Source organism: Crocodylus porosus, unplaced genomic scaffold (assembly GCF_001723895.1).
Source record: "Crocodylus porosus isolate Cpor-Errol unplaced genomic scaffold, CroPor_comp1, whole genome shotgun sequence".
Classification (NCBI taxonomy): domain Eukaryota; kingdom Metazoa; phylum Chordata; order Crocodylia; family Crocodylidae; genus Crocodylus; species Crocodylus porosus.
The window spans coordinates 19,443,512-19,469,603 of NW_017728943.1; the positions used below are offsets into that span (position 1 = coordinate 19,443,512).

Sequence of the window (26,092 nt, forward strand, 5' to 3'; positions counted from 1 at the left end):
CCCCCCATGTTTGATCAGCTCTGTTGGAAAATGTTGATATAATCTGCCTATGATGATAGAAATTTCTTCATAATCTGTACTACTGAGTAGTTGGTTTATATCCTGAAGTACAAGAGGGTTTGTTTTTTAATGTCTATCAACATAACAGTTGCTTTAATTAAGCATATAAATGTCCAAGTTTTGAATCTTAAAGAAGTTGGGTCTTAGTGCCTAGTGGCAGTGAGTTCCACAGGTTAATTATATACTTTTTTTTTTTTTTAAAAGGATTTTGATCAATTTAAAATTTGCTATATAACAATTTCATGGACTGCCCTTTCAATTTTGTGTTGCGAAAGAGGATAAAATGTGATCAAGTAAGAAACCCTTCTCCCTTTCCCTTAGTGCTCAGAGGCATGTTCTCCCCCTTCCCTGCCTGCCATAGGGTGGAGTAAATTTCAGAGCTGCTTCTGCCTGCTCCAGTTGCGTTAAGTGGGAGCTGGGCTCTGAAGCTTCTTCTGCCCCAGGACAACTGGGAAAGCATCAGTGGTGAGCAGGGGGAGGGGGAGAGGGAAAAGGGGAGGGAGATTCTTAGCTGCTTTGGGGGCAGGGGGTAGTCTTTAAAAAGTTTCCAGAGACTCCCATGTTCTTCCTGCACTGTGTGGTAGGGGTGGGGAAGATGTTGGGAGCAGGAGTAACTCTGCAGCACAGGCTACTTCTCCTGCATCCCGTCTTTGTCAAATCCTGGATCCACCCCAGGCATAGCCTATCTCTGAACCCTCAAAAGCAATTTGTCCATTTGTCCTTACCAGTGCATATCAAGGAGAAAGAGGTGGTTCCCCCCAATTAAGTTAAGGCCAATGCCTCCAGCAATGAGTGAGAGCAACATCACCTTCGAAGACCAACAAAGAGAGACAGGTTACTTTCAGGAACCCACCCCCAGAAAAATCAGAGCCTGACTATTCTGGATTTTGGTTCAGGCCAAACATCAAGATGCCTTGCCTATGTACATGTAGTACTGTTCAGTAACCCTGGAGATTGGAGCTGTATGCAAAACACTATGGCATAGGCTGCCCCCCAGTAGGCTAGGCTTTCCCCAGGCATCATCCCAACAAGTTTCTCTTGACTGGAAAAAACCCAGGTATAATAGCGCCAGGTAGTGCTGTACTCATACCACAATCATTCTGCATATACTACCTCTTGAAATCAGTAGTAGCAAGTCCAGCCACCTTTGTACAGCACAGCATGAGTCATTAGGCTCTGCCTCCCAGCAGAGCTCAGAATGTGGCCTTCTAATGCGGCTACATGACTTCCAGTCCAGGAGGTATGACACAGGGGCAAGCAGTGTGTCCAAAATACTGCCTGATGCAGTATCAGCCCTGTATAGACCCCCTTTTGCAGGTGAAGAAAGTTATTTCTCTTTGGGCCATTCAATCATTGGCCTCTCTGCTGAGGAGACCAGTTCATACTTATTATGAGATTTTTTATTTTTTTTTGATAGCAAGGATCCATGAGACAGGGGATGCCATAACTCTTGTAACTCCTTTCACTGAAGTCACAGGCAACAGGTGGTGGGTGGACTGTCTACATCAAGAGGTGATTTCTTGAGCATGGGACTAACAGTTTTCTCTTTGAAAGAAGATGGCACTTTGCTTTCCTTTAAATATTCCTCAATCAGCAATAAGTCTAATATCTTTTGCCCTGAGGTTATCAGCCTGCAGTTCTTCCACGATATCCAGGGAGTAAAACTAGTTAAAATGTCATTAAATTAACTCTGGGACTTGTCCCTTCCAGATGGACCTACTCTCCAGAAAAGTCAAGAGTCCCGTCTGAATTACAGTAACTACTACAAAACATTCAGACAAAAACTGTTCTAGGAGAATGTCCTCAATCTGTACTCAAGAGTCCCCAGGTGCCTGGAGAGTTCCACTGGGATTTTAGACGTTGTCACAGATAAAGTGGTAGCCTGCTGTTAGCTCCAAAATGGCCATTATAGTAGATAGTATTTTTTTTCTTTTTGACCCAAACCGTGGGCTACTCTGAAGGTGTCAGTGACCAGTCAACTCATTTAAAAAAAAAAGAAAAAAAAAAGTATGAATTCCCATCTCCCACTGACTTCACATGCCTGTCCTGAGATTTGGGGTGAGATGTGAATTCTAATACAGTAAAGTTCATTTTAAGAACAGATTGCAGGGCTCCAGAACTCCCCATGCTGTGTGTGCGTAAACATACTTAACCTGCAGAGGCAAGAGATGAGCTGGGAACAATTCCTGCTTGCCTACAGGCAACCTTAGCTGGAAGATTAACAGAAGCATTACAGTGAACAGAGTCCAGATTCGAACAGTTTCCATTTCCTGTAATGGAACTCTACCTTTTACAGTTATACCCACCCACCATTAACCTCCATATTGATGCCCCAAGTGTACTTTGGCCTTGAATATCCAGCCACAAGGAGGGTCAACTAGCTTGGCTATTACCAGCACTGTTGAGAGGAAATTGCATATTTCCATTTCATACCTGAGGCCCTTTTGGATTCGTATTGAACTCTTCCACTATATCCATTCTCTCTTTAGGATTTACAGAGCCTTCTATTGTCACGTACTTCAACCCCAGACGCTCAAGATGAATGGCCACAACTTTCAACATGCTAGTCCACTGAGACACAATGACACTGAAAGAGACAACCGGGAATCCAAAACAAGCACTAGATAATTTTGTACCCCTTCTCTTATTGTAGGGTTGCAACCTTTAAAAGCTGAGGGTACAAGGCTCCTCCTTCCTCCCCACAGGGTAAAAACACAAAACTGCATTGTACAAGTCTTCTACTAACACAGAAGTGTTGTGACCCACCTTGGGTGCATGTGCGTACGTGTGGCAGGGCCAGAACAGCTGTGGGGATGCATTAGGGAGTGTAGTGTGTTTCTCATCAGAGCTGGGGCTGCAGGTTGGGACCAGGGTGTGAGCTCCGTTTGTCCCCTGTTGACTCATGGCTCCATCCTGGCACCTGCAGCCGTGCTGTGCACCCTCGGGCCAGCTGCACTGAAGCCTCCAAGTGGAGAGCCTGGCCATGCCCTAACCTGGGAGGGGGTTGTGAGGCCGGGGCTAGCTGCACCTACTTGGTCCACAGACGTATAGCCAGGATGTGGCTGCAGGTGCTGGGATGGGGCTAGAGGCCCAAGTCAGAGTGTACACTACACCTCCAGCCCAACAATAATTATGCTCACCCTACTACAAAGCATTTTGCATTTAAATTGTCCAAAACCCCAGAAAAACCCCAACCCCCAAAACCCCAAGAGTTCCCAGCTTCCAGACGGAGTACATAATGAAAGTCCCCTTCAATAATAACCTAAACAAAAGCCAAAAAACATTTGTTTTTTAAAAACAATTTATATGCACCCTTTAGGGATTAGACTGAACCAATATCTTGTTTTCCTACCAAGGTACATTCTTTGGCACTTGACTTTATTTCAAAGAGATGCTGCCCTCCTCCATAACACAGCAGTGTCTTTATGCCCAACAGAACTCCGGGCTTCCTGGCTTATGCCACCATTTCACAAAGCACACAAAGTGCTATGATATGTTGAGGATTTTACTAGAGTAGGAATTTTCTTATATATTTACCATAAACAAGTTCTCTCTCTCTTCTCCATTCCAAAACACACCCCTCCTCCCCAAGAAAGAGAAGCTGGCATATTTACCTTTTCTGGGATTCTGAATGACTTTGGATGGCCTTCAGTTCAGCCAGGAGATGAGATATCTGCAGGGGAAGAAATCAGCCCACTCGTGCTGTTATATGCCAGTCTGTGCTCTATTACTATTTGCCAAAAGAGGAGACGGTGAGTCCAGACTTAAAGAGTTGAACTTCCTGTATTGGATCAGGCTACAACCATTTATTTCTCCCACTCGGTTATGATTTTAACAAACTCCCCTCTACTGAGACGTTCTGTCCTGCTCTGAAGACCTAGTGATTAGGACCTGCCTTGACAATGTATTGGCACAGTAGATCCTGTTGGTTTTATTGGAAGACCCCTTATAATTACCACCTGTGCAGTCGGAGGAGTGCAGCACCCCTAGTATAGGCTAAGCAGTGTATCTGAACCTTCACAATCCAACTGCCTACTTGTGTAGGCAACTGCAAATGTTAGGCAACTGAAATGTATCAGCATGTAAAATAAACCTGTGAGAATGCTGAAATCTACGACATCCAAGAGGATGACAGAACCACAGTCATAATACCTTGGTGCTCTGTCTGGTGACTTCAAAAAGATCCACACTGAAAGCTGTGCCATTGAGGTAGACTGTAGATTTGGAGTCAGGGCTTTGGAGTTCAGACAAGGTCAAGGCGCTGAGTTGCTCTTCAAGGGAAAGGGAGATGCCGTCGCTGTTCAAGTTAGCTTGATCCAGAGCCTGCAGATGTAGTAATTAAACCAAACAGACCACAGTAAGGATGACTGACAGCCAGATGCTGCATAAGGGCTTTGTGCCATTGCAAATACCTTCATTCAGAAGTTGTTTCCATTACAACCCACCCGAACACTCCTTAGCTAGGAGATCTGACAAGATGACAGCACAAAGGGATGCTGGCTGCATCTGGTGTTTCCCCAACCCCTAATTTTACCTACTGCGTTAAATCACCATACAAGATCATACTGTTACCATTTTTAGCAGGGAAAGATGGCAGCAGCATTGGCGGAGTCTCAGCAACATGGACAAGACATGGACTGTACTAGAGATCTGGGAGGTCCCTCCTGAGACATCTTTTTGGGCAGCTCCAAATTCTTGTGCTAAGAGGAGGGAAGGAAACGGAAGAAAACCTCAGGAGTACCTCAGAGCAGCAAAGTTTCACTCTGAGGCAATGAAAAGTAAAAGTAAAAGGAGTGCAAACATGTAACTCAAAGGGAACAGCATTAAACCCAGGTGAACAGGGCACTGCATCCCAAGAGAGTCCATGGGCTTATCCTAACACAATTTCCACTGGACCTCTCAGTAATCTCCCTAATCCCCTGCTGAGGAGATGTTACCTTTCCCCCCACACCTTTTTCATTAATAACAGAGAAGGAATTTAAAGCCTAAAGATGGAAGAAGGCAGCAGAGTCAGCATGAAAGAACTTCTGAATCTTGACTCTGTCTTGTTCAAACCACCAAACAAGAATGTTGCCCATTTAACTCTTCCCACATGTACTTTCTTAAAACCCTGTACTGTGCCACCTCCTTCCTTACCCACCACAAAAGGATAAAAAGGCTGCATCCTGTGCCCTGTTCCTTAAAGGGAAGCAAAAAAAAAAAAACGTTCTGCACATACAACAGTGCTTTCAGTTCCTGTGTCATGCACCAAACCAAAGCTCTGCTGATTCTACAGCAGCCCTCTTGGGCAGCAGGAGTGGTACCGTTTGAGGAAGCATCTTTGGGTGCTTGGAACTGAGTCGTCCTCAGTTGGGCACCGCCTGTTAATTTTAAAACAGAGCTTCCTGATCACTTTAAATACACTCCCCTGTAGGGATTTCCAAGGAACAGTCTCTATTCTAACCTTTGTCAAAGGGGTTACCACCAGGGTATTCTTTGGCTTGACTCTTCTGCTCTTGTCTCTTTAAGTAAGACTGCAGCGTGGACCTGGCAAAACAATGGAAGAGGAAACAGCAGGGAGAAGCTGGAGACAACCCAGGGGTACCAGCTGCAATCTAAACAGATAAGTGGATAAAAGCTTGCCCATACACTACTAAAACTTGAGCTTCACTCCAAACAAACTAGTAGGCTACTAGTTAATTACATTACTTTGGGAATTTCTTTATGGCAGATTCTTAGTATCACAGGAAATCAAATTCATCTGAAAACATAAGGATGGCAAAGAGATCCACTACAGAAAGCATAGGGCAGGGACAGATAAAATACAGCCTGTGGGCTGGATCTGGCTCACCAAGCACTTTCATTCCGGCCCCCCCAAAAAATACATTGCACCCTGCCCAGCCCTTCCACCCATGAGGGTGGGAGCAAGGCACCCTTGTGTACACCCCCCAAACATACCCTATTGCGCCTCACTCCATGGGTGGAAGGGCCGGGCCCGGACAGCACACAGCTTCCAGGCGGGGCTACCGCTGCTGCAGCCCCCACGGGCCTGCTCTACTTCCCCAGTCTCCTGCTAGCTCTGGGCAGCAGGGAGGGAAGTGGCAGGGGTGGGGCTGCAGCTAGGCAGGAGCGCAGAGCGTGCAGCAACGTGGAGCCCATGCGTAGGGAGCAGTGGTAGCACAGAGCTCGGGTGGGCAGCAGGTGGATGTGAGGGAGCATGGGGGGTATGGGAATCCCCACACACTCCCCCTATGGTATGCAGCCCTAGCAGGTGGTGGCAGAGGCGGCAGCACGTGGGGGGCTCTCAGGGCGCTCGTGCCCAGTGCAGGTCCCAAGTGGGGCACAACTTTGGCCAGCACTGCACATCACAGTGAAGAGCACCGTCGGGCAGTCTGTACCACTGGCACTCCCTGCACTTCCCTCCCTGGCACACACAGCATGGGAGGGAAGCCCCAGGTGCCTTCCCCTGGGGGGTGGAAAAGGCAGCTGGCAGCCTGGGGCTTCCCAGTACCAGTGATACAAACTGCCTGCTGTGCTCCTCAGTGCTATGTGCAGTGCTGGCTGGAGCTGTGCTCCGCTGGGCACCAGAGCCCTAAGCACCCTTACCTGCTGCTATGCCATGGGGGGAATGGGGGAGGGGGTGCAGATCTCTACACCCTCCCCCACACACCACACAAACCCACACCCTGCCTCCACAACTCCTCAACATACCCTATGCTCTGCAACGTACACAGCCACACCCTCTCACAATCCCCCCACAACCCCTCCACACCCCACCATACACACATCTTTGCCAATGACAAGGGGGGGGCGGAGAAGGTGGCAGCAGATTCTGCATCCGGCCCCGCCCCCCCACACCTTTGGGGCCAGGCCCCTTCCTCCTCTCCCCCCTGCCGCTTCAGGGCTGTGGCCAGGCGGTGCCCCCCTCTGTCTGCTGGCCCTGTCCCTCCTCAGTCAGCTCCATCGTCACCACCGGCCTATCTACTCTGTCACCACTGCCTGGCCCTGAGTGCACCCCACCCCACCATTTGGGCCTGACCCCTTCCCTTCCCTTGACCTGTTGCTTCAGGCCCAACCCCGTTCTCCCCGGTGGTTTAGGTTCAGGGCTGCTCCTCCTGTCCCCCCCACACCACAGCACCCCTGACCCTATTCCCCACCCCCTGCCATCATGGTGGCACTCTGCCTCCTGCTGTACATAATGCTGTATTTACACTCTGATTGGCTGTCTTGGCAGCCAAAAAAGCATTACAGACAAAAGCTTTTATATATATAAATATAAAATAATTATGCAATCCCCTCTATATACACTATGCAAACACAAATCATGACAAAAATATTTTTTGCAATAAAATTAAAGTGTGTTCTAATGTTTGACTTTTAGTGTATGATTTGGTTTCTTTCTGGTTCCAAGATGCCAACCCGTCACCCCACAATGGAGTATTTCAGGGAATGTGGGGGCAAAGGGGCGGACTTCCAGTGCCAAAGGTCAGGGGTTGGTGGGGGTGGGACTTCTGGTCCCAAGATGGCAACCGGAGACAGGGCACCTGTCAAGGGGTGGGGCTACTCATGTGGCCCATGACAGCTCACCAGAACGCTTCAAGTGGCCCCCCACCCAAAAAATTGCCCAACACTGGTATAGGGGGAGAAACTGAATGATAAAAATAGCCTGCCTTCAGCAGGAGCCTGAGGCCTGAGAATCCTGGGCAAAATTCAAGTGAGCGTCTAGAGAAAGATACTCAGAGGAAAGGACTGGATAACAATGATGCTTAAAGTGACAAGGGAACAAGTCAGACATGGGTGTGCAGTACGCAATGACCCAAACGCCAGTAAAGTTTTGGGTTGCATACCCAGAGTCCTCAGAAAGGGCAGAAAGGAGATACTTTCTGTTTTGTGGAGTGCTAATGCAAATTAATGTGAGCATTACGTGCCCAGAAGCAAAGCCACTTCAGGAGTTAAAGGGACTGACTGAATAAAGATTTAAAATGGTAAATGTGTACAGCTTTTGTAAGCAACAACCCAGCAATAATGGAGATAAACACTGTGAAGGGAGAAGAAATAGCTTTTTAAGAAACAAATTCTTTGGAGGCTGGTGAAGGAGTCTCACATGGCTCTTGTCCTACAAACGAGAACAAAAAATAGAAAACATCCAGAGCATAAGCAGAGATCCAAGATGGGTTGAGCTGAGTGAGCAGGAGTGGGATATTACCAGAAGAACTGTGGCAATCCAAGAACTATAGTCTTCATCAGACTATTTCTAGAAAAATCACCATCACCATCGTCGCCATTATGACCCTTGAGAATGTTGAAAAAGGGCAAAGTTTTTACCACTAAATCTGTAGACAAAATGGAAGTAAAATACATCTGTTGCTTATTCACACTACCGATCATGCTCTTGCCTGTGGAAACACTGAAGGGAGTGCAATAGCAAGGATTCCAAAAAGTACAGCAGACTGAGCCAGAGCGGAGAAAAAAAAACTATTGAGAAAGCAGAATTTGTCAAAAAAATGGCCCATATTTAGCATAAGCAGATTCCTAGCTGTTGTTTTAATTTTGCTGTGAAAGGATGGGAGTGTTCTCCGTCTACCACTCTCATACCTCGATCTTGCAAAAAGCACATTGTACACAGACTGCTCATCTTCAGAGAGTTTTAACTGGTGCAGCCGAGCATGGCGCTGAGGCAGAGATACCTAGAACAAAAGAACACACATGGTCAGCCAGCCATATACAGTATGAAGAATTTAAAAAGGAGACCCCAGAAGCTTTGTCAGCCCCTACATCAACCAAGCAGCGTGCAATACTCTGTTGCTGCAGACAGCACACAGCTTGCCTGACTCTTCGTCCCCCTGCCTGATGATTTAGGAGTCCTGGGGAGGAGCGATATACTTAGTGCCCTCTCAAGGAAGGAAATCCTTCATGCTGCTTTAGGTTGGAGGCCTAAGAGACTTCAAGGTGTTGGAGTTTCCCAAGCCACCTCCTCACGTTGCAGCCTGGAAGGACTACCCTGTATTTTAAAAATGGTCAAGAGTGTTAGGATTGGGGCAGATTTCTTGACCAATTTAATCTTAAAAAAAAAAAAAAAAAAAAAAAATCACAAAAGTTTAAGGGAGCCAAACCATGTGGAAGGTGTTTCCTGCTGGCCTTGGGCCTTCTATCTCTCTGGCCATAACAAAGAATAAGCAAAGCTGACAGAGAGGGTCTGTTTGGGCATCTACCCTCTTACCCCGCACCTGGGAGGCATGTGCTGTATTCAAGTTTCAGTGGCCATAATCAACATTATTGGGCAGATACCCCTGTGGCCCAAAACGTACATCACTAACCCCTTCCCTACAGATCCAATACAGCCAGAGCAAGTATTTATGACTTGCTAGAAAGCCATACTAGAGATCACCAAGTGTTTCTTGTTTCAGGCACCAAGCCAAGCCAAGCCTAACTCCATGTTTGGACAGTCTATGCAACCTGCACACCAGGCTCCTGCAGCTTATCCTTTCCAATTCCCACTTCTCTGGTGTTCTCCATTTAAGACATAGTTAGTTTAAGAGTGAACACTCAGCACTGGCAATAGCAATTTTCAAAAGAAGAAAAAAACCAATGCGTCCTAGGTCTCCAAATTGTGAAATTAAGACCAAGCAAAAGTTGGAGCATTTTTTTGTCTCTAGGGTAAACAATGCATATTTTTCAAGCTTTTTACTATGTTCATGAAGGCTGGAAACTTGCTTTCAAAAGAAGGAAAGCTGAGGCTTGTGCAATAACAGAAGGAAGGGCTTAAAGAAAAAACACTGCCAAACTTAAGACTCTCAAGGACAGCCAAGAGTTGGCAACATGGGGAGCTAAAAAGGTCTCATTTGTTATCTCCCGCACTGAAAGAAATATGACATTTGATAGTTTTCTTTATCTAGACCTGAGACTGGTTTCTCCCTCAGCTCTGCAGTTCAAAACAAAGTGCTTCCCAATGACAGGACAGTACCACATGTGGTTCCAAGAGTTAACACAGTATCACACAGGTCCAGGAGATGGTTCTTTTTTCTGGGAGGCTTAAACATCCTAAAGAAACTATGACACAGACTACTTGACTAGACAGTTGTTAAGCTCTGCCTGTCTAACACCTAGGCAAAGAGGAAATAACAGCAACTGTTAGAAAAAAAGGCAAACAGACAACTAATATTAGGCCCTGCCTCTCAACCACATGGCATTGATTTTTTGTGTCAAAAAAAGCAGCTACCTAGTTCTCCACTCAACTACTGGAAACTATAAGCTATTCACCCAGCAGTGGTGTGCGCCTCTGTTTACGAAAGGGTGCTGAATACTGTGTTAATCTATCATTTACTAAACAGAATGGATTGCTCTCTACAATTTTATGTTCGCTTATAAAACTGTCTTTGGTGCTGCACTGTTAAAAACCTAATACGCATGCAAGCCTGGATAAAAAGATGGTGCATGCAATGATTTCTGTTCTCAATGTATCCACATTCACTGTTCTGAAGTGCCCATTAAAGGGATATACAAATGGAGTTAATTCACATTTTGTCTTCTCTGCCTTGAAGACATTCGGTATTGCTTTTCTAATCAAGTTCAGCTGCATGTTCCAGCTCAGGAAACTGGATAGCTTTCCCCTGACAAGAAAACAAGCCTACTAACAAAAGGGGAAAAAAACCCCCAAACCTTAGTTTTGTTTCCTGGACTACAGAACAGAGAGAAACCCAATTATATTTATGACAAGGCTCTATAGGAAGAAAACGATCATCTGATTGCTGCAGGGAGGACACTGGCATATTTGGATAGTTCCCTTTTTACAAATGCTGTGGAGCAGAAAGAAAGCAAGCATTACCAGGGGTTTTCCAGTTGAGTCTAGCTGGTCCTTAGTTCGCCGCAATAAGAGGTTCCTGGTTAAGATACTCAGTCTCTCTCCTCCTTTCACTGTACGGTTATCTACTTGGTACTTCCACACCTTGAATTCATCGAAGGGAGAGCAACGCAGGAACCTGCAGGCAAAGGGAAGTTGAGGAAGACCTAGTCAATACCAACTGCAGGGAAGTTGGAGAAGATCAGAACTGAACTGGATTCCTTCTTCCCATCCAAAACCACAGATTTCCAATCCAACCTTATAATCTATTAAGAAGAAGGTCCTTCAGAACAAGAGACCACAGAAGTAATAGCACATCTTTGTATACTAAAATATAAACTGCAGATCTTACTCCCTGTGGCACTACAGGCACTTCACTTTGTTCTCAAGTTCATCTTTACTGCTACGTTTCTGAACAGCTTTAATATATGGTCGGACAAAAACCATCAATATTTGCCAAAAGGCAATACATCTTAATGATCCTACTCCTATATCTCAAAAAGCACCTAGTCACCTCAAATTTAGGCAATCAGGGAATGGGGAGTTCCTTCTGGAACTTGAAGGTAAACTCAGGAATGAAATCAGATTTTTTTAATCATGCTAAAACAAACCAAAATGAGAAAGGAAGGGGTGAGAATAGGAGGAGGGGGAGGGGGAGCCTATTTATGTTTATAAACCCATTTGTGGGAAGCCACTGTAACACAAATAAAATTCTTATTCCTAACTAAGTCCTAACAATGCCACAGGAGAGAAATAATGACTGCAAAGTGAACAGATGTATTCATTAAGCTCTGTGCCATGAACAGTTCAATGCAGCTAAGATATATGGAGTGGATGTACCCTCCTCTCAACCTTATGAACACCGAATGGCTACAAGCAGTAAGTCAAGGGCCCAGAGTGCAGAGACATTATAGACTCGTAGACTACTACTGCAGCTGAGAAACTAATGTCAAGAACTGGAAGAATTGAGATAACTATTGGCCTAACCAGAACTTGTCCTTATGAGAAGGTTGGGTTATATTGGATTGCTGAAGAATTGCTGGATAGAGATACCAAAATTACTTTACATGAGGTCCCAAGGTTTAAGATAGATAGAGGATGCTGACACAGTGCTCAAGATACCAAGAGCACATTTTTTTGCCCTGCAATGGGTCAGCTCACCTCAGCAGTGAGTACACATCCAGCAGATTGTTTTGGATTGGTGTTCCAGTGACAGCCCATCTTGCATTAGCTCTCAGCCTGCACAAAGCTAAAGAGGTCTGTGCTTTGGGGTTCTTGATATTGTGGGCCTCATCCAGTATAATCCGAGCCCAGGTAATGCGGAGCAGAGAGGAACAAGGAGATGATGTATCCTGGATAAGAAAGCAGACACAGATGTATAAACCAAGGTAAGGCCTCGATTGGGAAAAGCAAACATCCTGGAAAGCCATGAGTCACTAGGTATTTTTAGAAGCAAGACTTTCCTTGTTTGGAAGCCCCAGAAATTTCCTTGTGGGTCCCTAGCTTCCATGTCACTTCTATTTTGGGTCTCTTCTCATTGGTTTATTGGGAACACTTGTTACTTCAATGTAGCAGCCCTGCAAAACTGTCCAGAAATTTTACCAGCCCAGAGATTAAACACATGTGCCTGCCCTTTAAAATTCATATTTTTTTCGTTATTCTTAGGGACCCTATTTTAATGTTCTGCATGACAAATACTGATGTCAAGTAAGCAGAGTTTTGCCTGGTTGTGATAATGGGATTCATGTAATGCATGGCTAAAAGGACTAATCTAACCACTTTAAACATGGGCACAATACACTTGTGTAACCCCAGGACCAGGTGTTGCTAAAACCATAAGTAGGCCCCTTGTACACAGATAAGGGATAAAATTACAATATGCAGGCACACCCAGGGAGCCAAGATGCACTTCTATCTATGCCAGTGGGGTCAACCTTTTGGGCAGATATATCCCAAATTAAGCCCTACCTCTCCCCAAGTATCCCTCTAATCCTTGTCTCCCCAGGTTCCTGGGATTCTAGGAAGGGGAGGGGGGAGGTTAAGCCTCCAACTGTTCAGACTGGGGTGGAGGCAGGATGCTGAGGCAAGAGATATGTCACCACCAAGAGCTAAAATAGTTAACCCTGTTAACCCTTCCCTGGCCCCACAACCAGTGCAGTTTGATTTGGCAAGCAGGGATCCAATGCCTTGAATTCTGCAGCAACTTCAGATCCTAGGAAGGACTAACCTGGCTGTTGGCAGTGACACCCAATACCTCCTCTTGCCACAGTGTCCTGCCCCTGCTCTACTCCATGCAGCCAGGGAGTCCAGTTCCCTGCTTCCATTCCAGTGCCTCTCATTATTAAGCACCTGGAGCTTAATAATGCAACAGATGCTCAAGCCACTTGTGGCATGCATGCTGTGCTTTGGCCACCCCTGATCTGTGCTATATGGTCAACTAAAAGTTGCACTGGCTTTCACTCTGGCATGGATGCTGCTCCATCCTTTTTTGGGAAACAGCATTTAAATGGTCCCAGTGTCAGAGTTTAGGAAGATTCAAAGCTACAGAGATTCATATTTTAACAGCACACAAACTTCCTGGGTGGGTAAAGGAAACAAAGACGAGATTCTACTGCTTGTACATGCTGCTTCTTATTTTAAAAGGACAATTCAACTTAGTTGCAGTGGTGCGTGAAAATTACAGATCTACTATGGCTATAAGAAATGCTTCAGACTCTTGTAACAAGTTTAGGAACGATGATTTTTCCATGTTTTTCACTTGCATTTGACTGCACACTCTCTAGCTCAGCTTCTCCTGTTCAAACAAATCTCTAAAAATAACCACAGGGGACTGAAAAAGAACAATAATTTTCTCTCTCATGCTTCACTTACAGCATGCTTGGGTGTTACTTGTAACAAGAATGGTGTAGCGCAGTGGTTTTCAACTTTTTTTTTTTTAAATCAGGACCCATTTGTAAACACTGACGGCCAGTTCTGACCCAGTGCCCCTGCCCTCAGGCCCCAAGTGGATGGGACAGGAGGTGGGTGTGTGGGGCAGAGTGGGGTGTGTGTGGGGCATGAGAGTGGGGCGTGGGGGGCATGGAGGTCCTCAAGCAGTCCCTTGCAGGCTAGAACTCTGACAGCCTGTAAGGGAAAAGATGCAGTTTCCCACGTTTTTCTCCTTTAAAAAGGAGACTCCATTTTTAAAAAGTTTGTTCATGATCCTTTCATATAATCTTAGGATCCACTTTTGGGTTGCAATCCATGGGTTGAGAAATGCTGGTGTAGTGGGTCACCTGGCTAGCCTGCCAGACTCAAATCAGTGCTTGAACCCTCAAACTAACTCTCCTTATCTGGTCCCAGCCACAGTCTTTCTCTGGGCTTCACAACACTGGTGATACTGCCCTGGGTTTTGTCTGCACCACAAAGCACAGTAGAAAATACAAACAATCCAATATAAGCTTCAAGCCCTGGGTTAATTCACACCATAGAGCACAACAGAGAATATAAACAGTCCACAATGAATACCCACAAGCATGGGTTAGTTCTCACCCCGTGCTCTCTTCCTCCGACAGACCTGTTTCTCCAGGCAAACAATTCCCCCTCAAGATCCTCTCTCTCACTTCCTCTTCCTGTCCCCTTTTATTTTCAGGTCAACCAGTCAACTTCCCCTCTTACTATCTGACTGATCTGGCTGCATCCCTTTAGGCACACAGCTGGTTACCAGCTGGCTAATTGCTCCAGGCTGCAACACTGCACCCTGTTACAGATGGGTTATGTTACTTCTAGGATCCCACCCCCCCAGAAAGCAGTCCCCACCCCAAATGCATGCTTCTTACCTCCACGCTGTGGTCCTCTGCAGGGACCTCTCCCTCTTCCTTTTTTGTGGGCACTTCCTTGGAGACAAGGCTGTACGTGGTGACAACAACGTCATATTTGGATAGTCTGCACAAAAAGCAGAGAAACTGATGAGGGTGGAGAACCTGCTTTGTACAACAGACAGAACCAACACTTGAGAATTTATAAGTTGGGGCAGTTAGGCAAGAGCTGGTACATTTGCTACCGACCATTAAACTCCAGCAGGCCCAAAAATAAGTCATGAAATAGAGGGCAGCAGAAAGGTGTATGATATCTGTGGAGCTCTAGTGCTTTACAAATAGAGATTGGCATAACAGCCCACTGAAACAGGCAAGAATTATCCTCATTGCAGACATAAGGAAAGCAGAGAAATGGAGGAAGAGGCAGATAACATGGCAAGTCAGTGATAGAAAACCCAGATCCCTCAACTCCAAGGCCCCTGCTTAAACTTAAGATCATTTTTCTTCAACAGAGCTGGAAACTGTTTGGAGCCTTCCACTCTAATGACTGAGGTGTTGTCAGCATAAATGAGGATATCAACCACTACTGACTGCCATTGCCAACAAGAGAGGGGGTGAGATTGTATCACATGCCTTAAGATGCAGGAGCATCAACATGTGAGCTAGAGCCAAGCTCCTTTTCTACTCTGACACCAAGAGCCTTCTGCTACTCAGCAGAAACATGCTGCTTCTGTTGCAGAACAGTCACGGCTTTGTACTTACACTGCTATATCTTTGCTCCGGTTAGGTCCGTGGTATAGATAGATCCTCAGTTTGCCACTGGTCACGTGCCTCTCAATCTCCTTTTTCCAGTGGTGGAGCAGGGATGCAGGACAAATGATTAAAGTGCCATGGGAGACCACAACAGGGGAATCTTAAACAGAAAGTTCAGAAGAGGAAATGAATCAGCAGCCTGAGTACAGTAAGGGGTGGAAGTCCCTACTCAGTTGCTGCAACCCTGCTAAAGTAGGCCTGTTGTTCCTATTGGCACAAGTCTGCAAAACAGATTTGTGTTTTCCAGCATTCCAGAATTTTAATGTACTCCTGGGGTTGTACATTTTCTGGAGAAAGCCTGTATGAACACTAAAAGCACAACTCCTCCATAAAAAATGATGTAAAACATCAGCTTATTTTGAATGTGCTTGACAGTCTTGGCTGCTGTTTAGTTGTAACAAGAAGTTTGTATACAACACCCTTCCAATAAAATCAATAGCTAAAAATGTTGGTCTTTCAGTGTTTCACATTAAAAGTGCTTTATGATCATGAATTTCTATATCAATTACCAAGACCTAAGTTACTACAGCTTAGCTGACATTTACCAAGGATTAAGCACAGGCACACACAGTTACCACAGTGCATTCAACACGTGGTAAGTCACCACCTTCTTAACTTGCTTTCTTTCTTTCATATGGCTTTAGGAGCAACAGCTATCATCACAGCTTTAATTCCAAATTCCCCAACCAGATTAATGCCTTGGTGGAAAGTGAGTCTAACTCCAGGATGTTGCTCTCAAACTTGTATCTGGGGCAGGATGCTATTATGTGCTCCATGGTTTGGTCAGAGTTTCCACAGCCACAGCCAGGCAAGGTTTTTAGAGGCCACTTGTATATCAGGGGGCCATACTGGCCCTGTCCAGTGCACATCCGATTAAGGGTTGTCCAAATGCTCTGTGGAAGGTTGAAGCCTGGTTGTTGCATTATTGGGTCAGAGACAAAGTGTTTATTTGGGAAAGTGTTTTCTGCCCAGGCTTTCCTTTACTTGCTGTAATTTGTTGATATCCTAACTAGACGGTACCTATAAATCCCAACATCCATGTCTCTACTCTGAGTGGAGCACTATGATTTCACGACATGCTTTCTACAGGTCTGCCTTTTGAGCCAAGTTTGGAGCTGCCTTATTGTGGACTTCTGTGGAACAGCCCTTGGCCATCCACATACCACATTAAGCCCACTGTTGATACAAAGGCCACTTCTGTCAGCACACAACTTTGAGAAGATGGAACTGCGTTGCAGCAAAGATGTTCTATACCATGTCTAGACAGCCACATTTCTAATTTCTTCTCCTTTTCTTCCCCCTTTGTTTGATTTTTCTGGGTCAGAATGAGTGCAATCATTGTTAGGGTCTTCCCCAAGCCCATGTCATCTGCTGAAAAGAGAAAAAAATAGAAGAATCAAGACCATCTCATGGAATGAGTCTACATAGCTCAAATGCATGCTGAGGCCCTCCCAACTCATATGTAACAAACTAGGATAATCTTGAAAGGACTTAGTGCCTCAGCCAGTGATTTGGATCAGGGGTTAGTTATTATATTTCCTTAGGAAAGAAAGAAAACAGAATTTGCCAGGGGATGGATTCTGACTACAAATGGGCATCACCATTGCCACCACAGTGTCGTGCAGGTTTTTGACAATATTAATTCCCCCTGGAAGGACACGCTACAACAATACCATGCTTACCCAGAATTCCTCCACATGGTCGCTGGCTCTCCCTCCAGAGTAACCATGCCAGGGCCTGCTTCTGATGCACCAGCAATGAGACCTAGAGGTAAAATAAATGCCATTCAGAGACATGCCAAGTTGGACATGACCTGGTCTCATAGTCAAACTACAACTGGCTGCTCAGCACCTGCCTCTCCGTTCTCTTCCAAAATTAATACCCACATCTGCAGAATCTTACTTCAGAATCTGCCTTTTTGCTACAGCAAGAGACTGCAACTGCTGCGAAACAAATCAAATTGCAGTAAAGCTTCATACGCACATTTGCAATCTGGGAAAAAAATTAAATGCCACACAATTGCAGGAAAAAAAAAAATCAATAAGTCTTTTACAAGCCCAATATCACTTGTTTCAACAGCTTATTCAACTATCTAGACATGTGCTTACTAGGCACCACGTGAATTTCTGTGCAATTTGGAACCTATTCCTATTCTGTCTTAAACTGGTGTTTGTCTCGACTTAAATGGGCCTACTGTACAGCAGGACATTTGTCTAGGAAATGGCAACATGCAAATATCACCCATCTTTTAGTATCATCATCATTGGGATTATGTTCCATAGTAGTGATCCCAAGAAACACTGAAAGCTCGGCTGAGCAGTGCTTTCACTTCTGGCCTCCTCACCCTTAGCCCAGATGGATCTGCGGCAACTGTCTCCTCTGTGGGGCAAGATTCCAGAGATTTATACAGATGGTCAATGGCATCACTTGTGGCGTCACGCACAGTCCTGATCCGATCTTCAGTCATTCTGCCCCCATACAGGTTTTGCATACTGGAATTCACTAACAAAAAGCATCAGTCAGTGAATAATGTTTACAGAACTACTTGGTGCAGACAGACTTAGGGACTGAGTGCATGCAGACACCAAGAGAAGCAGTGCAATGTGGTAAAAAACAGGGGTTTGTATAGCTGGTCACACCAACCAACCCCTCTGGGCAACGTGGGGCTGGTTGTTTCACAGTTGGCACAGCTGATTAAATATACTGTGACAAACCGCTGTTGGAGTGTGCCCAGAACCCCAGCTTTCTTCCTGCTGCTCTGCTTCTTGTCCACAAGAATTTGTCCCTAAAGTCACTTCTCACCAATCTCAGACCAGATTTTGCAGCTCCAATGAGGGGAAACTTTGCTAGCCCCAGGGATCTTAAACTTGGTTTGTAAGAAAGAAGTAAGCCTGAAATTAATGACTAAAATCATCTTTACTACAATGAAATCAGGAAGGTAAATAAAACCGATCGTAACACAATCCTTCAGAGTCTTCTCAGTGTTTCTAGAGCTGGGCTTCCTGCTGGAGACCAGGATTCTCCCTAAGGCAAGAGGGATTTCAAGACAACTTTTTCCAAACAACTACCTCCTAAACACCTGCAAACCATTCCCCACCCACCCACCTCCATCTCTACTATTCTATCCAGTGTCAGGGGAGCACATGAGCTCCAGAGATTAAGGGCATCAAACATTTGCATTGGGCTTCTCACAGGCCAGACAACACACCTCCACATTTGGCCCACAGGGCTTCTTGCTGGGGCTGCCAGAGTGTTGGGGGGCCAGCATGTGGAGGTTACGGGTGTCACTGCTTAACACCACTGCTGATGTGTGTTCCAAATAGCAATTGAAAATTAGAAGTTTGGTGGCAGCTAAACAAAGCTGGGGGGAGGCTGGCTCTTTAGCTCAGTGGCAACCAAATGCTTTTTTAGAGAACTATTTAAAACGACTCCAAGGTCTCTTTCCTGAGTCATAACCAGGAATCTGGGTTATCCATTTCCCACAGAAAAATAGTAAACAGTGGATTTTACCTTTTACCAGAGGCAAACATGGATTTCTTGTTTTACCAGAGAAACCTGTGGATTTTCTAGTTTTGCAGTGAGCTTCCTGCAGGCTGGCACAGTTCCAGCCTGCAGGGAGCTGGGAGAGAGCAGGAGGGCAGTGAGATAGGGGGCAGCTGCCTAGTCGGGGGGGAGGGGGTAAGACTTGGGGCCTAGGGCCACAACACATGGCTGCAGGGCCCCAGGAAGGAGCAGGATGGGGCTCCACGCGGCTCGTCTGGGAGGTGGGGTTGGCTCCCCACTGCAGCACGCACTCCCAAGGGGGGTGGCAGGACCTGTGCCCCCCAGCTCTGTGCACAAGGCAAGCACAGGCTGTGGGTACAGGCTCCCGTCCTGCTGCCCTCCCCTGGAGCCTCTGCACCCTGGATGGCAGGACCCGGTGTGGCACAGCACACCGGGGTCATGAGGAGAAGCTGCTTGCTGCTGGGAGTTCCCTGCTGCCCTGGCAACGTGCCTCTTGTGCGCAGGGCTGCAGTGAGGGCAGTGGCACAGGGTTGTACCCCTCAAAGCAGCCCTGTGTGCAGGAGGCACATTGCCAGGGCAGCGCAGAGCTTGCACTAGCAAGCAGCTTCTCTGCATAGCTCTGCTGCTCTTGGGCTGCCTGGGGCCATGTGCATGGAGATTTCACTGTGCACCCCCATTTCCAGATCACTGATGAAAATGTTGAACAAAACAGGGCCTAGCACAGAGCCCTGCTGGCCCCCCCGTTTGACTGCCCTCCATCTTGAAAAGTGACCATTTAGTCCTATGCTTTGCTTCCTATCTTGTAACCAGATTTCAGTCCAAGAAAGAACTCCCCTCCAATCCTGTTGCAATGCAGTTTTTTTTTAGTCTCTGGTGAAGAAACTTGTCAAAAGCTTTCTGAAAGTCCAAATATATATTACTGTCAACTAGATCCCATTTCTCCGGGTGCTTGTTAACACTCTTAAAGAATGCAGAACTTCCCTTTACAAAACCTATGTTGGCTCTTCCCCAGCAGACCATATTCGTTCACATGACTGCTGATTTTATTCTTTATTATAGATTCTACCAACTTGCCAGGGATGGATGAGAGACTCACTGGTCTGTAGTTTGCAAGATCACCTCTGGAGCCTTTTGTGAAGATGGGAATTATATTCACAACCCACCAGTACTCTGGCACAGAGGCTGTTTTTAACAATAGGTTACACTGTATTAGTGGCAGTTCTGCAATTTCACTTGTAAGCTCCTTCAGAACTTTGAGGTGAATGCCACCTGGCCCTGCTGACTTGTAAGTATTTAGTTTATTAGTTTGTTTTAAAACTTCCTTTATTGTCTTTTCAGTGTGGTCCAAGTCTTCAGACCCATCTACTAGAAAGAACTGATCTGGCATGGAAATTTTCCCAGTGTTCTGTGGTTAACACTGATACAAAGAATGAATTTAGTTTCTCAACTATGGTCTTGTCATCCCTGAATACATCTTGTATACATACACCCTGTTCACCTAATGGTCCCACCAATTTTCTAGCTTGCTTCCAGCTTCTGTATTTGGAAAAAAAAACCCAACTTATATTAATGTTACCATCTCTTGCTAGACACTTCTTAAATTCTTTTTTGGTTTGCCCACTTTTGCTTTTACACTTGACCTGCCAGAATTTTAGAGCTTTCCTGTTTTCCCCATTTGGGCATGCCTTCCATTTTTTGAAGAATGCGATGCCTTTCTACCTTGAATGGGCTCCTTAACACTGCTATTAAACCACGTAGGAGTTTTATTAGTCCACTACGCACTCTTTTGGACTTGAGGTATATACTTTTGTTGAGTTTCTATATTTTATTTTTAAATGGAGTCTAAGCTGCCTGTAAGTTTCTTACAGTTTTGACTGCTCCTTCAACTTCCTTTCTAACTACTTCATTTTTGTGCAGTTTCCCTTCCTGAAGTTGTACTTTGGCATGGTGGACTTATCTGACTTACTCCCTCCCACTGGAATGTTATAGCTGCTATAACAAAGTGGTTCACCAACAGGTACCTCTTAAACCAGGTCCTGTGTGCTACTCAGGATTAGATCTAGCAATGCTTCTCCTTTTGTGGGTTCCAATATGAGTTGTTGTAAAAAGCAGTCATTTATCACATCTAGAAATGCTATTTCTACATCACACCCTGATGAGGTGTTTAACCAGTCTATATGAAGATACTTGAAGTCTCTCATCGCTATTGCTAGTCCCATTTTAGCAGCTTCTCTAATCCCCGCGAGCATTTTATAAATCACTTTCACCTTCCTAACCAGATGGTTGGTAATACAACCCATCTACTATATTCTTTTTATTCAAGTACAGGATTTCTACTCAGAGATTCTATGTCAGTTTTCACTGAAGATGAATGAAAGATTTCAAGATTTTTATGCTGTTACTATCTATACGATCCTTAACATGCAGTTACACTATTCCACCTGCACATCCTGCCCTGTCATTCCTAAATAGTTTGTAACCTGTTAAAACAGCATCATCCCAGCAATTATAATTGTCTTTTTGCCAAGTCTCCAAGATGTCTACTGTCACCATTTAATACCAGGCATTCTAGTTCACCCATCTTGTGTAGGTTTCTGCCATTCTTCTCATTCCTAGCTAGTTGATACATATCCTGGTTCTGGATACTCTTCTCAGGAAAGCAATTGCTTCCCTAATTTGGCAGCAATCTATGCATCTAACCTGGAATGCAGACAGCCATTGCCTTGTGGGAGGGTGGGGAGAAGGGGGAGAGAGGGCAGTATTTAACACCTAACTAAACAAAGCCCAAACTGTGGCACATATGAACAACTACAACAAATAATAAAATTGCACATTAACTTAACATTAGCTGTAAAGAGATACTGAACATGATAGTTTTAAAACTAATTCAGGAAAATATCTATGCATGGACATGGCAAACCCCAAGATCAACTCTGCTCTCTGGGTTTATGTCATACATTCGCCAAGAGAGCTCTACACTTAAGTCTAGACTGAGAATTACATGCTAGGATCTGAACTATTGTTTTTTTTTTAGATTAATATCTGCAAAGCTGCTAACAAAATCTATCACTGAGCAAAGCTTCCAAGTCTCTGATATACCAGACCTTTCTTCTTCCAGAAATTACTCCCCAAGATACCTTGCACAAAGTGACTGCAGAGGAAAGTAACTGGAAATTCTCACTCACCCACAGAGTTCAAAGTATTTTTGTTCTATTTGCAAATTTTAGTTACTTTTTCTTGTACAACTATACCTCCGTAAACATGACCATAGTATTTGCTGAACCCCAGGGAGGGAACTGGGCCATGGCAATGCAACCCCAGAGAAGAGGCAGCAAAAGGATCCTGAAATGGCTGCTGTTTTTTCAGCTTCATAATATTTGTTGGTTCAGTGCCTGGGCTGCTGGATGTGTTGCATAGTGGTTCATCATGGTTTTTGCTGTTCCTGCTGTTTGCTGGTTGGGAAGAAAAACAATGAAGGTCAGAGGACTGATAATGGTCAGCTCTGGTGCAGCCCAACAGAGAAGACACCAAACATTTTCACTAAATAGCTTAGTAGGGACATGTTAGTGAATCTTAGTTCTTTCCCCAGAGGATTTGTCCATGATACAGAATAGGCCAACAGTTTTAACACGTTTGTCTATGAACAAATGAGTCGTTGAGTCTCAACTACCTTTTCCTTCCTTCTCCACTCACTGCCTAGAGATAAGTAGAGGAAATTCCCCCCACTACTGCCTCTAAGCTGGAGAAATTCAGTTTCTGAAGCTGTCCACTCAGTTCTATTCATCAACATTAGTTAAAATATATTAATTACTTGTGAATGAGGCAGGCCTGGAGGAGGTGACAGCATATGCTGATAACATTAACTAGACATCCATATCTATTTTAGGCATTACATTTAATCTGATTGAGAAATCCTATTGAGGATTGCAAGGAAATTTAAGACATATGTGCTCAAGACAGTACATTGAACATAGTAGTTAAAATTAATGTAAAATACCTTCTACCTACTGGGCAAGATTTTAATTTGAGAGACAAAGAAAATTGGACTGTGTAATACTGATCAGTTTTCAGACACTGACGATTCATGTGACTGACCCAGGCACCCAGCAAAGTTAGTCGCAGAGCTAAAATAGAATCCCTGTCCAGTTCTGGGCTCTAACCACAATATTTTATTAGTGGAATGCCTAATTCTAAATGCAAACGGGGGAGGGATACCTAATGCACTCAGTTGTTTCAATTAACATTTTGTGATCAGTATCTATTGGGAAAGCTGTATCAAAGATGCTAACTATGTACACATCCATATTAGGTATAAATTAATACTTTTTTTTTTTTTTTTTTAAATCAACACGGAATTTAGACAGACTTTTTGTGAGATTCTGACCAAGCCACGTACCTTCCACTTCACTTTCTGCTGACAAGAGATTGAGAGTACTGAGTGCAGCTTCCAAATCCTGCACTTGCTTTAGTAACCTTTCACCTTTATCTGGTAGGGCCTGAACATTCACTGCTGCCAAAGTGCTCTGAAAAACAAAACCCAGAATCCATGCATTTTGTGCTCACTATAAGGAGACTCTTGACTCTGCTGTGTAGCAGTCAAAGCTCAGAGGGTGAAAACACATGGCTTACAGGTTAAGAGTTTGCATTTTAACCTAAATCAGGATTTCCAAAAACAGCTTAAGCACACTGGAATCTGTGGAACACTTATAAATCACTGGACACTACTTACCAAAAATAAGTTAACTATGACTACACCTTAGGGTAAGAAGAACAGAGTCAGAAGCTCTGAAAGATACTGGAAAAAAAGGAACCAAGGGATCCTGAAGCTCCTTGCAGCTCAGTAATCAGGGTCCAGACTACATTCTTTAAGGTTTTACATTATGCCAGACTGCATATCAGAATGATCAAAGTACTATTCTGATCTGTATGTGACAAAACAAATGCACTGTTGAGGTGACCCCAGCATTCTTTCTTAACCATGGCAGGGGGTCAAACTTGATGATCTGCTCAGGTCCCTTCCGACCCTACCTACTATGAAACTATAAGGTCAAAGACTTTAGTCCTGATGATTAATCGACAAACCTGAAAGGATTCATCTCACTTTCTATATCCCAGAGGGAATTTTAAGGTCAGTCACAAATATTATCTAGGATGTCTTAATAAATAAATAAATAAATAAATAAAGGGTTGCTTTCTAGAGTGCTACCATGTTGCATTTTTTTCTTTTTAAATATGAGGTTGGCTGGAATTTAGATACAGCCCATGGGTTCTAAGCAAGCTGCTAGCATAGTCTCAGATGAATATAGACTAGGTACCCCTAAACCAGGGGGCAGATTACTTCAAAGAAGCTCTTTCACAAAATTTCAAGTTAATGTAGATCTGACTGACTGGTGCCTGGCCTAGATTTTCAAAACCCTGAAGTGGTCACCATTCTCTGAGCACTTCAAATAGCTAAACTCTAACAGCATTTTGATTCTGCTGCCCAAGAGAACTGAAGCATACAGCTGGCTCAGGCACAAGAAGATCCAAATTAAGTTATGTGACAGTAATAATGACCTTCTTCTGTTTCAGCTGGATTTGAAGGTGGCTGTGAAGGCCTTTGGAGTCCAATACTTCTCCCTTTGGCAAAGATATTTCAAGCCCTGGGAAACTGGAGAGAATATTTTGCTCACTTCTCTCTGATGGTTTTGCAGGAATGCCCCCCTGTTGCAAATCTAGCTCTGGTCCATCAGCCTGGCCTCCCCCCAGCGTAGGAGAAAAAAATACAACTTCATCTTCGTTGGTGCCAGAGTGTCCACTACTACATTTCTCCTCCCTGGGCACTATTCCTGACTTTGGTGGTGCTGCCTGTGCCAGAGGACCTTCAGGTGGCATGAATACTGATGTTGATGGCTCTGATGTGCTTGAAGTCTCCTGTGAAATCACGCTCTGCCTAGCTGTCAGGCTCTTCTCACAGATCTCCCCACCAGCATGTCCCTCAACTTTTATCCATTTGTCCTCATGGGCTATGGAGAATTCCTTTTGGAGCTGTTCCTCTCTCAGAAGAGCAGTGTCTGCCTTTTGACTCTTAGGGCATGAAGACAAAGGCTTTCTATTCCCTTCTCCAGACAAGACATCCTCCACTAATGTCGCACTTGCCGCCTTCTCCACATGCTTAGAAAACTTTGCAGGCTCTTTGCAGATACCATGTTTCTGTCCATCACAAGAAAGGTTTCCCTCTTTTTGAGTCTCAGGCTGACTTGATTTAGTTTGGGAACAGGCTTCCTCCCCAGCTTCTGCCTTCTCTCCAGATTGTTTCTTCATAATCTTCATTCCTGCTGAAAGATCTCTCCCTTTCACAGATTCTGATGTCAACTTTTCTTTTGCATCTAATACTTGTGCTCTTTCTGCCTTCTGTTTTCCTCCTCCTACTGTATTTTTTTCTGTGGTGTCTTCATTTATTTGTTTCCAGGAAGACACTTCACAATTCTTGTTGAGAACTCTGAATGGATTTCGTTGACCATTGGGATTACAGAGTAGAGCTGGTGCATGATGGCATCCCAAATCAGTGGGCAGCCGGGAAGTTTTTGGATTCTGCAAGATATCGATACAAGAATTAATTCCAGAATAAGCATCTGACATCCTGTCCACCCCCCTTACTTTACCCCAATCCACTCAAACAAAATCTTAGGCTCAGTGAAAGCCATCGTGCCTACAACTCCAATCAAGTCAAGCACTTGTGTGCCTTTGATTGTAGAAGTCACTGAAATTTTCCTACCTCATCTATCCCTCCCCAGGGACTCATTAGCAGGGATCCTGGTTTTCTCTGATAACCCCCTCTCTCCTGCAATTTTTTAATTAAAAAAAGTAACCCAAAATCCACATTTTGCTGGGATTAAAATGAAACACCACTAATATATAATAAATAACTATTTATATATATAAAGTGGTGTTTCATTTTGATCTCAGAAAAATGTGGATTTTGGGTTACTTTTTTAAATCCAAAAATTGGGGATTTTCTTTAATCATTAGCAGGGATCCTGGTTTTCTCTGATAACCCCCTCTCTCCTGCAATTTTTTAATTAAAAAAAGTAACCCAAAATCCACATTTTGCTGGGAT

The 26,092-nt window shown here is 44.6% G+C and overlaps 1 protein-coding gene across 3 annotated transcripts in view; it reads right to left on the minus strand.

Annotated features, from left to right (window-relative positions):
* TTF2 (transcription termination factor 2) overlaps positions 1–26,092 on the minus strand; it is a 34,559-nt gene that overhangs the window by 1,541 nt on the left and 6,926 nt on the right. Inside the window, exons 5-21 of one of the 3 annotated variants that reach the window (XR_002103488.1) lie at positions 24,550–25,566; positions 23,390–23,516; positions 22,245–22,445; positions 17,834–17,991; positions 17,172–17,253; positions 16,744–16,860; positions 15,439–15,589; positions 14,698–14,803; positions 12,041–12,231; positions 10,865–11,018; positions 8,635–8,726; positions 5,504–5,586; positions 4,633–4,760; positions 4,213–4,383; positions 3,675–3,733; positions 2,494–2,647; positions 786–2,265 (exon numbers count right to left, since the gene is read on the minus strand). Coding sequence is in view for 2 of the 3 variants with exons in the window: in XM_019548846.1 (XP_019404391.1) it covers positions 786–868; positions 2,494–2,647; positions 3,675–3,733; positions 4,213–4,383; positions 4,633–4,760; positions 5,504–5,586; positions 8,635–8,726; positions 10,865–11,018; positions 12,041–12,231; positions 14,698–14,803; positions 15,439–15,589; positions 16,744–16,860; positions 17,172–17,253; positions 17,834–17,991; positions 22,245–22,445; positions 23,390–23,516; positions 24,550–25,566 (3,074 nt within the window). In the remaining variant the exon portion in view is untranslated. The remainder of the gene's footprint in view (positions 1–785; positions 2,266–2,493; positions 2,648–3,674; positions 3,734–4,212; positions 4,384–4,632; positions 4,761–5,503; positions 5,587–8,634; positions 8,727–10,864; positions 11,019–12,040; positions 12,232–14,697; positions 14,804–15,438; positions 15,590–16,743; positions 16,861–17,171; positions 17,254–17,833; positions 17,992–22,244; positions 22,446–23,389; positions 23,517–24,549; positions 25,567–26,092) is intronic. The other 2 variants (XM_019548846.1, XM_019548847.1) reach the window with 2 other exon arrangements.